We start from the raw sequence: 15,713 nt of genomic DNA, 5'->3' as shown, positions 1-15,713 counted from the left end.
GGGCGGGTACAGCTTAGGACGGTTGTGTGGTATGGGGCCTAAAAGGTTGGCAGTCGACTAAAGTCCGTGATACGCAGTGGTCCTTTTCATCGCTCTCTTAACAGGCAGGCAGAGGTGCCCAGGCAGGTCCTGCGGTGTCGCCGGTGGCTGGGTGGTTTTGGTGAGTCCTCAGGCAGTCCGCATGTTGGACAGGCCGGCCGTGCTGCGGGCATCGCTCCTCTGACAAACCCCTACCTCCGCAGCAAGCTGCACCTGGAAAACACTGGCGCTAGAAGATGCCTGCCATGGCAGCAATTGGATGAGACTGACGGGAATGAAATTATGGGTTTGGAAAGGAAGAAAAAAAAAAAAGCACGGGGAAAAAAAAAAGGGAAGATTAAATTAGCATAGTGGCCTTACAGAAGGACTAAATCAGTTCTTGGCATCTTACCACCTCCAGCAAACAAAGATGACTAGTAGCTTCCAAAAATACTTACCTAATGCTGGGGTGGCAATGTTCGAGGTCAACCCAGTGTACATAAATAAAGAATCCTTGTTACTGGACTCCAAGGACTACTGTCTTCCAGTGTAGTAAAGAACATGTAGCCACTACAGCCGATCAGTAAGTCATACTGTTGCAAATGTGAAAAGAGGGGGATGTTTTTCAGAATTCACTTACAATCTGAAGTTTTTGCAAGGACAAGCTTTGCTATGTGGACTATTTTGCATTTATTATTAATGGCATCTATACAGGTTTCAGTGAAGAACATTACAAAAGACAAACACAAACTCTTGTTTCCAAAAGTTTACTGAGTTAGATGCACATGTGGGGGGCACCTGGCCAAAAGGTTGCAGCTATTCAGTTGTACTTTGTGTAGGAATAGACATTATGGTGTCATTTTGAGTTGGTGGTATTTTTATTTGGTTTTGAGTTAAAAAGTGATTAATAACTTCAGTCAGGGCATGGTAAATGAAGTATCTTTTGGGAAGTAAAGCAAATTCTGTGTACATTTGGGATGATCTTGAAGTAGTCTGTAAAGATGAGAGAGACTAACAAAGGTGGCCTGTTCATAGTCTCCTTTGTTCAGGGTGCACATCTGATAGAGATAGTCACTCTTTGGGGCTCTAGGAGGAGGATTTTTCAGCATATATATTTGAGACTGACTCAGCAGCAAACTTAACATAAGAAAACAGTATACTGCATGTGAACATCATCAATTTTTATAGAGATGTAATACTGAATTTTTACTGGAGTTTTATTATCTTTTCTCGCTGCCACATTGTACTGAAACAAATTTATCTGAGACAGTTTCATTAAAATGTTCAAATGTCTCTTTTAAAAGCCTGTGGTTATTAATATATAGCGCAGTAGTGTTCAGATAGCTTCCATTCTGCATCACCTTGTCTTTCTCTCAAATTCCCCTGGCATGATTCTGCCCATTTTAGGTGTAGTGTTTGAGCACAGGAAAAATATTTTCAGCTGTGTCTCTCAAAAAAGAAATTTGTTTCTGTCAAGACATTTTTCTCCAAATTTCAAAAAGTTTATTTTCATGAATAATTAAGAAAATAAGGAAAAAATGAAACCAGACAAACATGAAGAAAAACAAACTCAGAGGTAACACATGCTTCTTCTGACACTCTGTAATACTTCAGATATAACACACAGGAATTCAGACTTCCACATAGCAGAATTGCATCCAGGCTAGGTTTCAGCTGCCATGGGGCTTGGGGCTGATGCTCAGGGACTAATCTCCCCACTGCACCAGTGCTGAGTAAGCATGACTACCTGCCCAAGTCTTTGCCCATGCTCTCAGGCTGGTTTTGCAGTTCCTGCTGAGGCCAGCACTACTCCAGCCAGGCTGCTAATTGCCTCCAAGCTGTCCTGGTAGAAGCTAGCTTGTATTTTTATGTTACAGGGCAGCAGCAAAAGCAAGACTACAGTGTAGACATACCATGTGTCTCAAACCCCAAGTGCAACTTCATTTAGACAGAAAAAAAATATAAATAGGTAAAAACAAATTTTCTGGGTGATTTTGGAGAGAGCTGCCTCGAGGGTCCATGTTTCTCACACGCACTCAACTAGGATACCTTCATTTTGCCTTTTTCAGGAGCTGCTTCATTGATGAGTGGTAGCTCATCCCCATTCACTGACAGGATCCTTTTTTCTGGTGGCTGCTCCTCAGGCTGACGGGCAATCAGCAGACGACAGGTAAGCAGGATCCCAAAGACTAGGGCATGTGCGTAACGCTTGAGTGGATCCCCCACTAGCTGGTGGAAAAAGAGCACAGCCAGCACAAGGAGAAGGAGGAGAAAGTTGGCTACATCTTTGGGGCGACCAGGCACCAGCGTCATGACAATGCCACACACCACTTCTAGGGCACCAATGGTCTTGCGGAGAAGGATGGAGCTGACTCCCATCTTCTTTAGCATGGGAAGGGCCCGCACATAGCTTTTGTATGCTCGTTTCTGAAATCAAGCAGTAATAGCATAGAACACCATAATGTGAGAAAGTAAAGGCAAAAGTGACTTCCGTTGAAATAGATTGATATGGCCTAAAGATCACTTCACTTGTCACAGACCCCTGTGGCACAATATCCAATATGCACCCCTAAAGCTTCTCTTGGAGGGATATTAACACCGTCAACCTGCAATTCCCCCTTTACAAGCTGTTGTCTCCTTACTGGAAAACAGTTCTGCAACCTAACACCCATCTTTGGAGTTAGGACCAGGCCAACTGTATCTTCTCCTGAAATCTGAAGTTACAATTGCTAGACTTAGGAATGCAGAACCACGATGTTGAAAACATACCTCTGTCTAAGAGTTGCTTATCCTTTATAATTAAATAACACACCTAGTCCCTGCAAAGCCAAGGCAGAGCCAGTAAAAACAGAAGTCTCTTTCTACGTCAAAGCAATTTACAATATCCCAGTGTTTATGGGCAGTACAATCTTAGCATGGGACTATACATCAAAGCTGAGATTCACCCACCCTGTCCTGTGCTTACATACCTTTATGATCCTTTCTTTCCTCAGATGAAAGCAAGCTGACATTTGACATCCTTTACTCCCTGGTTTATGCTGGATTTAGAAGCAGTGTAAGTTGCAAGACTCAGCCTCCTTACATGGCTGCCTCATTGTTTCAGGGAAGAAACAAACTCTGTGCTTAGAGATGTTCAAGTTCTTGCATTTGAACATTAGTTGCTAGTGGGCTTGTTGTTTTTGTTTGGATGCTGTGTAAGGCAGAGTGCCTCTGCCTTCTCTTTGTAAAACTGGAGATCATTCCTACCAGTAGGCCTGACTTTTAGTAAAGCAGGAGGGGACAGAGGAGCAAAATATTTTACAGAGCAAGGATTTCACAATGCTTCTAAAGGCTCAGTGCTTTTTTCTGGCCCTTATGTAGCAGAAGCTTAAGAGCTTTGTTTTCTGGGCATTTCATCTCAGTCTCTTGCTCCTGAGTTACTTCACAGCGATTCTTCTCTGTGAGATCCCTGTGCTGCGATGCAAATGAGGCACTGTGATTCAGATGTTATGTGAGAGCTAAGGAAAAGCAGCTGGGCAGCTGGAGCAAAGGGAGAGAACAGAATGTGCTGGAAACTTCCAGCACTATTTTTTTTTACGGGCACAAAAATTATACCAATGCTTTTCAGCAACTGCAATAAATATAATGGGGATGTGCTGGTGGGGAGGGGGGTAAGAGAATAAACAAACATAGACAAGGGAGAAGAATGTGGCAGCCAGCCCCCTGCCTGCCTGCAGCTTGCAGCCAGCAAAGCTCTGCAGCCTGGTTGGCCCTGGGCAGAGAGGAGGACAAACTAGCTGACCAGCTGGGAAACACACACAGTGACTTCTGCCTCTCCTCATCTCTTTCACATTAGGCAAGAGGAGGAGAGGCTCATTTCCGAGGCTGAAAAGAATAATAAGGTGACTATTAATAATTATCATCTTCTGCCAGCTAAGAATCTCAAAGGATTTCATGGTCATGAATTAATCCCTGCACAAGTCTGCTGAGGTAGGGACAGTTAGTGTCATCATCCTTGCTTTAAAGCACAGAATTTTGGGGATGATCATCTGGCTGCCAAAGCAGGCATCTGCTTTTCCTACCCCCAGTCCAGGGGGTAGGTGTTACCCTAGGGATCAGCTGTACTTGCCTGCTACATGTCTGGCACTTCTTCAGCCTTTGCTTTTCAGAGACCCTTGTATCCCCATCTTTTGCAGGCATTGGTGTGCTACCCTGTCCTCCTTGCCTCCCCTCCCTGTCCTTATCCACAAGAGGTTTCTCCATGGATAGGCTCAGATGGAGCCCAGGCAAAGGCTGCCAGGATATCCTCGGCACTGCGTACTATTTTTCTCTCCATGCCCATCAAATAAGGAGACAGATAAGCTTCTTCCCTCTCCCTCCCATTGCTCAGGGCTCTAGGGCAGTCACCCTCCGTGTATCCACTGCAAACACTGCTGCTCCCGCAAGATTTAGGGGAAAGAGCCCTAATGCATCTCCCCCCATGCTGCCACTGCCGTACTCACCATCTCATTGTAAGCATCTCTGCTGAGCCGAGGGGTCAGCTTGATGGTCCCCATAAAGACGAAGAACAGCCCTAGGGCCACCGAGAGGGCAACGATGGTGATAGTCCTGGGAGATGCCATGGAGCTGCCGGGGACCAATCCTGGGAGCCAGTCCTAGCGAGGCCTTCTCACTCTGGCTGCCAGACCAGGCGGGAGGTAGTCAGTCACCATTGAAGGAGATGAGGAATAAAGCTGCAGAGGCAGCAAGGATGACAGCGGGAGGGGGATTCAGCCTCCTCCACTCAGCAACGTCTGGGTCCTAATGCCCGGCAGCCACGCAACCAGCGCCAGGCAGCTCTAGCACCTGCTGAGCAATGAGCATTCCTACCGCTCCTACCATTCAGTCATCCTCTGTTTCCTTGCATGTTCCATAAATTACCCACAGAAAACAGAAACTGAGCCAGTTCTAGGGATGTCGGATGGCGTCCAAATACATAGCACAGTTGCTCACTAGTGGGAAAACGAGGACGTGTTAGCAGAGGGCACGGGAGTAACCTACTATGGAGGAAAAGTGGTCAGAGGTCTCTTTTACGTAGGCAGCTTTCAGTTTCAGATACTCAGATGCTAATACACAGCAAACAACATATTGTTTAATAGATTTGCCCCAGAAAAACAAAAAAAGATGTCTTGCCTCTGTGGCTTGCCTGGAACCTGATGCCCAAAAGGCATGTTGAGGCCACTGTACTACCCTCCCCCCCCACTGCAGATAAAAACCTGTCCTGTATGTTCAGCTCTCCAGACCAGTGGAAAGGTTTTCTGATCCTCTATTACCTTCTGATTTAAAGGCATTATCTCTCCTCCTCTAATTTGCAACAAATCTCCTTTTGACAAAAGCATAGCCAGGCTAAGCAGAAATCCATTCAGATCTTGCACTAAGAAGCCAAGGTGTAATTATACAAAACAGAACTGCTAGAAAAGTGCATCCCTAGCTATAAACTGAAAACAAGAGGCTGTAACAGTGCGCAAAAATCTTACACTTGTGGGATAGTACAAGAGTGGCACTTCCTATGCCTGTCAGGAATCTCCCCATCACTTCCCTTTCTGGTGTACTAAGTCTCAAGTCCTAAGCCCATATATTTTAAGCCCCCATGGCCTTAGAACTGATGGTTGTTGTTATTATTCTTAACTCGGGGTTCCTTAGGACTAGAGTTAAAATGTTGGGAGATTATCAGCCTTGATTGACACAAATCAGGTAGGGAACTCCTTTTTCAGAGGAAAGAGCCAAATTTAACAGCCTGACGGTAGAAATATGTTCTGCTACTGGTCTGGCCTACATGACCAGGAAAAACCAAAAGGTAATTTCAATACTACGTAACAGTAAAAATAAAATAAAAAAATAAAAAAAAGGAACCCTCAAAGCAACCTCAAGTTCACAAAACACAAGGGAACTCTGCTCACTCAGACCTACCTCCAGGTTGTAGCAGCTCCATCTTTTGAAGAGCTGGAGAGAACTTCATGTAACATTGAGGTTCATAGCTTGCCACTCAGTGAGCATGACAGGACAGATACAGAACATCAAATTTTTGAATTAGCTATTGCAGAACAACCTAGATGAGGAGATAACCTGTTGCTGCTGGCATTTTCACAGGCCACTTCATATTTAGGTATCAGCAAGCATTAGCGGAGGAGGGGGAGGCAGGTGTGGAAGGAGATACACTGAAATCTGTTCTCTTTTCATTTTGCTTTATAGAAAAAACTTTTTCATTGCCTCCAACTTATCCATGTGCCTGACAGCAATTCAATATTGGGTTTGGAAGTTTATACAGGAAATATTTCCCTGACCCCAAAAGTCAACATTTTCCCAGTAAAGCATGACTATTTCTAGTTCCTACAGTTTCTTCATAGCTTCAATTTCTTCATCAACTTGAAAAACACCTGAAATATCCTTGAAGTAAACAGAGAACTAATGGCATGTCAGTATTAGAAAATACAGTGGATTTTAGTACTTCGTATTCACATGATGGTGAAAACCCACAATACCAGGGAAAGGGTATTTTCCAGGCAGCTTTAACCAGCAGCCCAAGAAGAGGTTTGCAGGGGAGGGAAGGGTGATGAAATCCTCCAAAGAACCTTTTCATCCCAGAAATCCGAGTGTTTCCTTACAGAACAGTGTAGTTAGGCAACCCAAAGTAAGAGCAAAAGCAAAATTATTTATTTTTATACAACTTTCAAGAAGATCAGTTAAAATCCTAACTACTTCAACTCCAGTCTTCAGGACAGTAGGAAGTGCTTCCCAAGCTCTCAGAGCTGGCATACCTTCCTCCTTGTCAGCGGGTGAACAGCAGCATCAGCTCACAATGAACAGTATGAGGAAACATGTCAAAAGGTATAGCCAACGTGGGGGCAAATGGCTCTCCTGCCAGCTTCTTCCCTGGGTCAGGTGGGCAGCACAGCCTGTGGAATGCAAAGAGCATTCTTCAGACCAGCAGCAGAAGCCTTCCCACCATTAGCAGCAGCACAATAGCACAGAGGGTGCACTAAGGAAGTATCATGTATTTGGCTAACTTCCCTCAGAGTCTGCAGCTGATACTAGCTGAGGTCTGGAACCATCAATACTGAATCTCAAAACAGCTCTGAAAACCTCATGTACCAGCTGAAGGTCAGTGGCAGGTTTAAAGCTCCCTTTCTCACAAGCCATCCCAGCTGAAAGACAATTAATACCCTTAGGAAATAACCTCAGTTTGGAACTACCTTCACTGGTTTGCACCTGCAAATGGGCCTGCCCCTAATAAAGACTTAGCTATATGATTAACCATAAGCAAATGACTAATCCCCTTGGCTTCACTTCATTGGCTAGAGGCCAACCTTCCTGCAGTGAACCCATTGGACTCCATATCCCACATCCAGATGTGCTGTTCTGTTGGGGAAGGATGCACAATGCCATTATAGCATGTGAAGTACCAATATAGCCAGTGAAATTCAGTTGCAACAAAAACCTTCCTAAGCCAAGGTCAGATATTTATGTCCTTGCCCAGTCATAATGGAGTCTGTCACTAAGGTGAAAAGGAAGAAAGGAAGATGCTCACTCAAGAAAGTTCCTCATGGCTTCACCCTCTGGCTTGCAGGAGAGGTAGAGCAGTCTTCGGATGGACTTGCAGTTTCGGATGGCTCGCACAACCCTGTAATCTGCAAAAACAGATACCGTGCTTTCCCAGTGACCCACCACCACCATGAGCTCTCCAGAAGGAATGATTGCACAGCAAGCATCACAGAACTGCACTAAACTGTCAAAAATACAGGGAAAAAATAATATAGACATTTTGCCACATCCTGTCTCAGATGCCAGCTCTTAGGAGGCCAGGGATGTGACCCACACTGCTATAGCTCAGCCAGTTTGACAGGGTAGAGCAGTGGGAGAAATCCCTCTGCTTCCCAGGGAGATGAAGGATGAGAAAAAAAAATTGATAATTAAGCAAAGGCATGTAAAACCTTCCACACACACTTGTGAGACCGCATCTGGGCACCAGGACCATTTTGGGACTTCCCCATGTACGCTGGAGCAAGTCCAGTGGAGACCACTAAGACGGTTAGAGGGCTGGGGCATGGCATGCACAAGGAGAGTCTTGAGGGCTGGGGTTATTCAGACAGGGGAAGAGAAGGTGAGCAGGGATCCATTTACTATCTTCAGGGGCCTCATGGGGGATTGCAGAGAAGATGGAGCCAGAATCTTCTCAGAGGGGCAGAAGAAGAGGATGAGGGGCAACAGATGCACTGCAGCAAGGGGAAATTCTGACATTTTCAGGAGAGGGTATCCCCCTGTGGACACATTCAAACCTCAACTGGGCTTTATAGCCCTGTGCAACCTTACACAACTCTGAAGTGGGCCTTGCTTTATTTGGGAGATCGCACCACAGACCTCCAGGGGCTCCTAAGTAATTCTGTGAGCCTATGAAAAATTAAAAAAAAAATTGGAGCCCTCTGCTTTAAAGAGAAAGCATGATAAAGGTACTGAAAACTGCAGACTCTATGGGATTTTAGCTGCTGTCAGCAACAAGGTAAGAACCTAAAGACTAAGTGAGCAGAGGATTTGGAGCCAGTATAACAGGTCTCACAGAACTTGTTCAAAATTCTGTTTTCAAGATGAAAACAAATAGCATATTCTCTCACGGAGCCCAGCCCGAGATGGGTTCACCACAGCAACAACAGGTTGGGCATCTTCCCACGATGACAGGAGTTGCGGCAACACGACCTCTGCTCTTCCACTGTGAAATTCAGAGTTTGAAATTCCTGTCAAGCAAAAAGCAACCACATGAACTGAGCACAGTCTCACCAGGCATTAGGTAAAACATGAAGTACTGTCCTTTGCTGCATGGAGCTAACTTGTTAGGATCCCTCTGCTTACTTCTGCTTCCGATTTTTCAGCAGTTAGTTTGAAACTTTCTGCTATGGTGAGTTTGAACTCACCATTGTATGCTGCGTTCCACCTGGCATCCTCTATTGCCTTCTCCACAACCTCAATACCAATAATCTTGGACAACTGGTGAGCCAGAGAGAGACCAATTGTGCCTGGAAACGAGGGATACAAAAATACTCTGTACATCCATGCTGAAGAAACAAGCCTTTAGATAGTGGGGATCATTTTTGGCAAGCAAAGCACCAGCCCTAGGAGCGAGGCTCATACGGCCACTGCTCACCTGTTCCACAGCAGATGTCGAGGAGGACGGTGTCCCCACCAGCCTGACTCAGCTCCCTGACTGCCTGGTACAGAACTTCTGCTCCACTCGTGTTTACTTGGAAAAAGGCATCTGGAGAGATGCGAAACTTCAGGCCGAGCACTTCTTCAAAGATGTGCGGTTCTCCATGAAGGAGCTGGAAGGGGGACTGCTCGTGGGAGCAGCGCGTCATGGTGCTAGCACAGCACACAAAAACAGCTGTTAGAAGGCAGCAGATTTCCATTTCCATTCCCGGGATGCTAATGTGCAGGGGAGGATGGTTCTCCCCCCACTAACTTTTATTTCATGTGAGCCTTTCAACAGGATCAAAGAATTCTGATTCTTTGTACAGGATCTGTAGTTTGCACAGCCTAGAATTCATTAAAAGGATCAAAATGAGTTCGCAGAAGGCAGCAGTCCTAGGGTCTATTCCCCAGTTTTGCTGCTAATGTGATTTACTGTCTTGGGAAACTCACTGCAGGTTTTTCCCAGGCTCGTAACTCCCATGAGGTAGAACCATAGTGTATTTAAGTATTTCAGGTCTGGAAAAACAAAAGATCTGGCCATCTTAACACCACATCTGCAAGAGGCATCCAAAATCTGTCATTCTCTTCAAGCACTCCCTAAACTGGTAGCATTTGAATTTGATCAGAGAGGGGGAAGAAAAAGGAGGTGGCTTTGTTTCTACTCTTTCCCTGTGTCAAGTCATATACCTCTCTTGGAAATAAAGTGAAGTCAAGGCACAGACTGTTCCAGGTCCACATGTGAAGAACTCCTTAAGCAATGCTTTCTGAGCAGCCAGTGCCTCCTGCAAAGAGCAAGAAAAGAAAACCTGGCTGTTTGGTAATCTGATTAGACACCTCTCCCCAGCGATACACCCAGCAAGCTCAGGTCAGCCAGATACCTGATGTGCCTCTTGCCAGGGGCCCTGTCCTCCTCATACTCACCTGGCCCAGTGCCTGAGGGTGGAAGGTGATGATAGCCATGGTGTGGCCATGGCTGGTGGTGCGTACCACAAGCTCCCGCCAGTGTCCACCTTCATGGAAGAGGATGCAGGGGTCCAGGGGGGAGCAACGGATGAACTCCTCATAGCACTGAGCAGAGGGGAAATGGGAATTGTAGGACAGCAAAGACAACTGCTCTGGTCTTAGCATAACTCTGGGTATCCCAAACAGGTCACCTTTCCACCAATATCATCTGTTTTTTCTGTTTCATTTCAATATGCTGAGTAAAAGCTCTTTCCAAGTTCTTGGAAGACAAGACATTTTAGTAATTTCAGTTTGTGATTCTTAGGTATTTTAATAGATTGGCAGGAATTCATTGTCACTTCATAGTATCATACAATGGTTTGGGTTGGAAGGGACTTCAAAGATCATCTAGTTCCAACCCCCCTGACATGGGCAGGGACACCCTCCACTAGACCAGTTTGCCCAAAGCCTCATCGAACCTGGGCTTAAAATCTTCCAGGGATGGGGCATCCACAACCTCTCTGGGCAACCTGTGCCAGTGCCTCACCACTCTAACAGTAAAGAATTTCTTTCTAACGTCTAATCTAAATCGACCCTCCTTCAGCTTAAACCCATTACCCCTTGTCCTGTCACTACACTCCCTGATAAACAGTCCCTCATCATCTTTCCTGTAGGCCCCCTTCAGATACTGGTAAGCTACAATTAGATCTCCCTGGAGCCGCCTTTTCTCCAGGCTGAACAACCCTAACTCTCTCAGCCTGTCCTCACAGGAGAGGTGCTCCAGCCCTCCAATCAGTTTTGTGGCCTCCTCTGGACTCGCTCCAACAGCTCAATGTCTGTCTTGTACTGGGGCCCCCAGAGCTGGACCCAATACTCCAGGTGGGGTCTCACAAGAGCCGAGTAGAGGGGCAGGATCACCTCCCTCGACCTGCTGGTCATGCTGCTTTTGATGCAGCCCAGGACACGGTTGGCTTTCTGGGCTGCAAGCGCACACTGCCAGCTCATGTTGAGTTTCTCATCAATCAATACCCCCAAGTCCTTCTCCTCAGGGCTGCTTTCAATCCATTCCCTGCCCAGCCTATAATCGTGCTTGGGATTGCGCCGACCCACATGCAGGACTTTGCACTTGATTAACTTCATTCTTTGGGACAGTTTAGAGGCTGCAATATTAACATGCAAGTTTTAAAAAAAACACTTATCCATCAACCAGAGTCAGGCCTGAAACTTTTCAGAACATGAAAATGGACTTGAAAACTCAGTGTAACTAAAATCAGTGTTCTCCCAAATAAGAGTTATGGCAGTCCCTCTGTTCCACAGTCATATCTTATTTACCTGAGCTACTTGTTTGTGTTTTGGGGGTATGTTCTTCACGTAGTTGGCTTTCACACAGACAATATTTCTTGCTGGAGAGAAACAGGCAGGTATTTAAATGTTTTGTTTCAGGGTACGTTAACCACTGTAGCATCTGACATGATAAACTGTGGAGAGGCCTTTCCCCTCGATTCTCCCATCGTACAAAAAAAAGAAGAAAAAAATTGAAAACTCGCATCTAAGTGCCCCACTAATGTGATGTTCTGGGTACCTGCAGTCTGCAGGACCTGCCAAAATTCCCTTTGCTAGATATTACTGTCACTAACTTCCATGAAGAGGTTGGAGCTCTGGGAGCTTTTTAAATGTCCTCTAGCAACAACCAAAGGAGTCACTGCACTGTTCTTAAACTAAGGGAGGCAGAGCAGAACAAGCTGATTTTCTAACTGGAGAATAATGGTGTGGGCTTACAGCAGCAAAGTAGTTGGTTGCCTGGAAGACAGCATTCCCACTTCAGTTTAAATGCTAAGCTTCTGCTATCAGAGGTAAAATGCATCCATGGAATTATTTTTTCAATGAGAAAAGTACACAGTGACCACTCCAGTGCCTCCTGCTATGGATGTTGATACACAAACCCGAGTATTGACGGTGTGAATGAGTTCAGAACTGAGCAGCTTGCAAGGAGCTGCTACCACAGCTGTCATCCTTACTGCTGTATTTAGCAGATTAGAAGCTGGTGTTTCTTAAGAAGCTAACAAACTGAGGTTTTAAAATTGCTGCCCCAGACTTGCTAGGGTTTCCTGTTGGCATCCCTCAGGATTCAGGCTTCTAACTTGGGTGGAGGCTGTCACAGCAGAGCCTTGCACCAACCCAGCCCATGCCAGCAGTTTTCTACCCAGATCCTTGTCCTGCGCTGACCTCTGCCAGTTCCCACATACAACCCCACAGTTTTGGGGTTGCCATCCGGTCCTCGGTTCACAGAGAAAGTAGATTTGTTTCGGTAGCCATTAATGATGGGCTGAGGGAGAGAAGAAGGAAAAGCAAAGCCTTGGATTAAAAGAAAAAGTAATGGAGGAAAGCCAAAACCCAGCCTGGTTGTTCTGTTGGCAACACAGGAAGATACACATGAATACGCAAAAACGCAGAAATGGAGCTTGTGCTCAAGACCCCCAGTACTTCCCCTTGGGAAGAAGAAATGGCTCTCTGTGACACAATGGTGAGAAGTTTATCAGGGCAGGCTTGGGCACAAAAAAGGGTTCCTAATCACTGTGCCTGTTTCACTCTCCAGCAGTCACAGGCTGCAAAGCAGAAGCTAGCAAGGACTGCCACAGACACATGCTCTGCAACCATGTAATCCCCGCTATGAGACTCTTTGGGAGCTGAGAGACTGTTGGTGGCTCAGAAGGGACAGCATTCCCATGGGATACTTACTGAAGGGACTACAGGCTGGAGAGGACAGCAGAGTCCACCAGGTTTCTGCGTATCTATGCCCAGCTCCTCAAGACAAGATGCCAGTGTCTGCAAAATCTTCCTCTGGCTTTCATACTTCACCTGCAGAGGAGTCCTAAGCCAGAAACACTCTCACTGGACCACACGACAGTGGGCAGCTCTTCATCACCCACCTCTGGGAAGGCCAACGGGAGGGAATACTGCAAGGGGGATATAGCCCTAGAGGAACTCTGCCTTTCTTATCACCACAGCCGCTTGGAGCAACGGGGAGAGAGAGGAATCCTGTGTCCATGGTCCCCAAGCACTGGCCTGGAGCACTTGGTCCAACCTGAAACCCCAGTGAACCAGCTGTCCCGCACTGGACAGGATCACTGTGTGAGTGCCCATATTCTATGGTGTTGGTGATCACACACAGCACCCACAGGGGACCTCCCAGTTCTATCCTTCACAATAACTATAGAATTAAAGCAGCAGTGAATGGGTTCTGAAGAGTTTACAGCATTAAATGACTAAGATGCTATGGGCTGTTGCTCAAGTGGGTAGGAAGCACAGTTGGGGCAACATGACAGAGAAAAGTCCACATAAGTACATCTTACCTGCAGCTGCTCTTGATAGGGAAGTCTCCACAGTGGAGTCACTGCATTTGCTAACCTGGAAAGCACAATATCATGGTAGTGCCTCGCCTCCTGATACTTATGACATAGCATCCCCACCAGTTGCTTCATGGCCAGGACCATTCTGGTACAGGCTCTGCAGCAGAGCTGGCTGTGAATGTCCGAACTCCCTTTTCATGGCACCTTCCTGGTGCAGAATACTTGTGGCTGGAAGAGGGACCCAGGAACCACAACAACCAGCTCTCCAAGGGACAGGCTGAGCCTTCAGCAGACGGCTGACCGGTGATGCCTCAGAGCACTGGGTAACCCAAGTATCTTTCTGATCCCTCTTTAGAGAAAAGGGCCAGGAACAGCATTTCCCCCACACAGGGACCCCAAAAGGCCCTGTCGATCCCTGGGTGAGATCTGACTCCAAGCTGGTAAAGCCAGGGGAATGAATATTCAAATGTTACTGGGATCAGAGGGGGGAAAAAAAAAAAAAACCCAAAAAAGTGCAGGCAGAGAAGGGAAAAAAAAGAGATCGTGCTGTAGCTTCAGATGGGCTCTGTTGCTTTCTCCCACTGAATCAAAGGCTTTGGCCATCCCTTGCTGCTCTGAGGACAGCCCGAGTCCCATCTCCGTGGAGTTTTCCCCTTAAAGAGCAAGATGCTTCTCTCAGCACTCCTGCATCATCTACCAGTTTGGATTTCCAGCCGCTACTACATCTTTTTTGCTACTGCTGTACTAGATTAAATCCACCACAGTGAAATGCCTAGTTTGTAGCAGGCAGGGAATTACAGGCTGTCCACTGTCACTCACCCGGCCACCCATGTAGTGACAGGTTAGAGATAAACTTTTGAACTTACCACTACTTATATCTGAGGCAGGGCAAACAAGAACAAAGCACATAAAAGCTGATTAAAAAAATAATTAAAAAAAAATAGTAAGGGGTGAGGTGGATATGATCCAAACTATCATAAATATCCATCAACTACTGACTCACTGAGCCCATGGAGAACCTCACCCCACAGCTGGATAAGCTGCTGTTATTGTTTAATGGGATTTTCAAAGCTGCTTCCAAAGCACCCATTGCCAGCTAGTTTCAGCCACAGAACTGCAAATCAAATGGACTATTACTTTTTGCTTGCCGGTATGGCAACTGGTCTGCTTCTTATCCTTTCCTCTTAGACCTTTTCATTTGTCTTTTCCATTATTCCATCCCCCAGGCCAAGCTCCAGGGAAGCCTGCTGAGCCCTGGTCCTCTATTCCTACTGGGGAGAGCTGGGTGGAGGTGAGGCCCCCAACCCACTGCTCTAACCACTTCACGCGCTTGGTGCTTTGGAAAAGCCATACCTCTCCTCCCAGGAAGAACCAGGCAGGCTGCAGCACTCCCCGGCCTTTTTCTTCTCCTTCCCCTTTCCTTCTGTCTTCTCTGTCAGCAGGCTGCAGTTCCGACCAGGCAGGCTGCTGGGAAGAGGACTCAAAGCGCAAAGGTGCCGGAGCGGTAGCCTCAACGTGCAGGACATGGTGAGAAGGAGGGGCTGCACCCCTGCAAGCAGCACAGTAAGCCCACTGTCAGCCTCCCAGAAAGCGGCACACAGCTGCAAACCTGGAGATGGGTTAAGAAAAACACCGTGCTCGTGGCCAGCTCCACTGCAGACAGTAAACCACATAGTTTAAAAATAACCCATAGCCCATCTGACTCAGCAGGTGCATTTTTACTTTGCTCAGAGCTGCCGGACAGCGTTTACATGTAGAGCAGCGAGTGCCCCTGCCCTGGGCCGGACGGGAAGCGCAGAGGGAACAGGCAGCTAAAAGTAGCTGCAGGTGACCGGCCTCCGGCAACTAGCACGCTAGGACACGGCTAGCGGCACCCGCTCCCAATCCTGCTTGCCCTGGACCCTGCCGGTGCTTCCATCGCTCAGCTTTTGTCTCGCGTGACGAGAAGCTCGCTCCTTCCGCTCGCGGCCGATGGCCTCCTGGAGGCGATCGGAGCTCACGTGGCGGGATGCGGCGAGCTGCGTTTCCGCCGCCTTGCGCAGTGTTTACGGCTGACAAACCTTCCCGGGCCGGGGGGCTCCCCGCAGCGCTCCGAGGTGGCTGAGCCCCCTGCCAGGGAGCCAGGGCCAGCTCCGCCCAGCCCATGGGCATTTCTGCTCGGTAGCGATTCCCGCCGCCTTCCTGCGGCCCGTGCCTTACCTCCCG

The 15,713-nt window shown here is 47.2% G+C and overlaps 2 protein-coding genes and 1 long non-coding RNA gene across 4 annotated transcripts; 1 reads left to right on the top strand and 2 right to left on the bottom strand.

The window, feature by feature from the left end:
- The first annotated feature begins 51 nt into the window (after positions 1–51).
- On the top strand, positions 52–12,905 carry LOC142603353 (uncharacterized). Its single transcript, XR_012837272.1, has 4 exons — positions 52–601; positions 2,088–2,188; positions 7,604–10,365; positions 12,755–12,905. It is a non-coding gene; the product is annotated as an uncharacterized LOC142603353 (long non-coding RNA).
- On the bottom strand, positions 1,495–4,824 carry TMEM35A (transmembrane protein 35A). Its single transcript, XM_010308563.2, has 2 exons — positions 4,500–4,824; positions 1,495–2,445 (listed from the first exon to the last, which is right to left on the bottom strand). Exons 1-2 carry the CDS (start codon positions 4,617–4,619, stop codon positions 2,059–2,061), a joined length of 507 nt encoding a protein of 168 aa, XP_010306865.1. The 5' UTR covers positions 4,620–4,824; the 3' UTR covers positions 1,495–2,058.
- On the bottom strand, positions 6,671–15,034 carry TRMT2B (tRNA methyltransferase 2B). 2 transcript variants are annotated; one of them, XM_075763354.1, is made up of 12 exons: positions 14,862–15,034; positions 13,512–13,566; positions 12,898–13,017; positions 12,385–12,484; positions 11,491–11,561; positions 10,138–10,284; positions 9,904–9,998; positions 9,173–9,387; positions 8,943–9,044; positions 8,646–8,765; positions 7,565–7,664; positions 6,671–6,932 (listed from the first exon to the last, which is right to left on the bottom strand). In XM_075763354.1, exons 1-12 carry the CDS (start codon positions 15,032–15,034, stop codon positions 6,806–6,808), a joined length of 1,425 nt encoding a protein of 474 aa, XP_075619469.1. In that variant the 3' UTR covers positions 6,671–6,805. The 2 variants fall into 2 exon arrangements, with proteins under 2 accessions (XP_075619469.1, XP_075619470.1); XM_075763355.1 differs by lacking the exon at positions 8,646–8,765.
- Positions 15,035–15,713: the final 679 nt, after the last annotated feature.

This window comes from Balearica regulorum, chromosome 11 (genome assembly GCF_011004875.1).
Source record: "Balearica regulorum gibbericeps isolate bBalReg1 chromosome 11, bBalReg1.pri, whole genome shotgun sequence".
Taxonomy (NCBI): domain Eukaryota; kingdom Metazoa; phylum Chordata; class Aves; order Gruiformes; family Gruidae; genus Balearica; species Balearica regulorum.
This window is presented reverse-complemented; position numbering and strand designations above follow the sequence as displayed.

Bases quoted from the DNA above. Each gene is read 5' to 3' on its own strand.
- TMEM35A (XM_010308563.2), bottom strand. From the start codon at position 4,619: ATGGCATCTCCCAGGACTATCACCATCGTTGCCCTCTCGGTGGCCCTA. The intron at 2,446-4,499 runs GTGAGTACGGCA...GCTTGATTTCAG, and splicing joins GAGATGCTTACAATGAGATG to AAACGAGCATACAAAAGCTA.
- TRMT2B (XM_075763354.1), bottom strand. From the start codon at position 15,034: ATGTCCTGCACGTTGAGGCTACCGCTCCGGCACCTTTGCGCTTTGAGT. The intron at 9,388-9,903 runs GTATATGACTTG...GTGCTGTGCTAG, and splicing joins TCACTTTATTTCCAAGAGAG to CACCATGACGCGCTGCTCCC. The intron at 6,933-7,564 runs GTGAGCATCTTC...TGCATTCCACAG, and splicing joins GCCATGAGGAACTTTCTTGA to GCTGTGCTGCCCACCTGACC.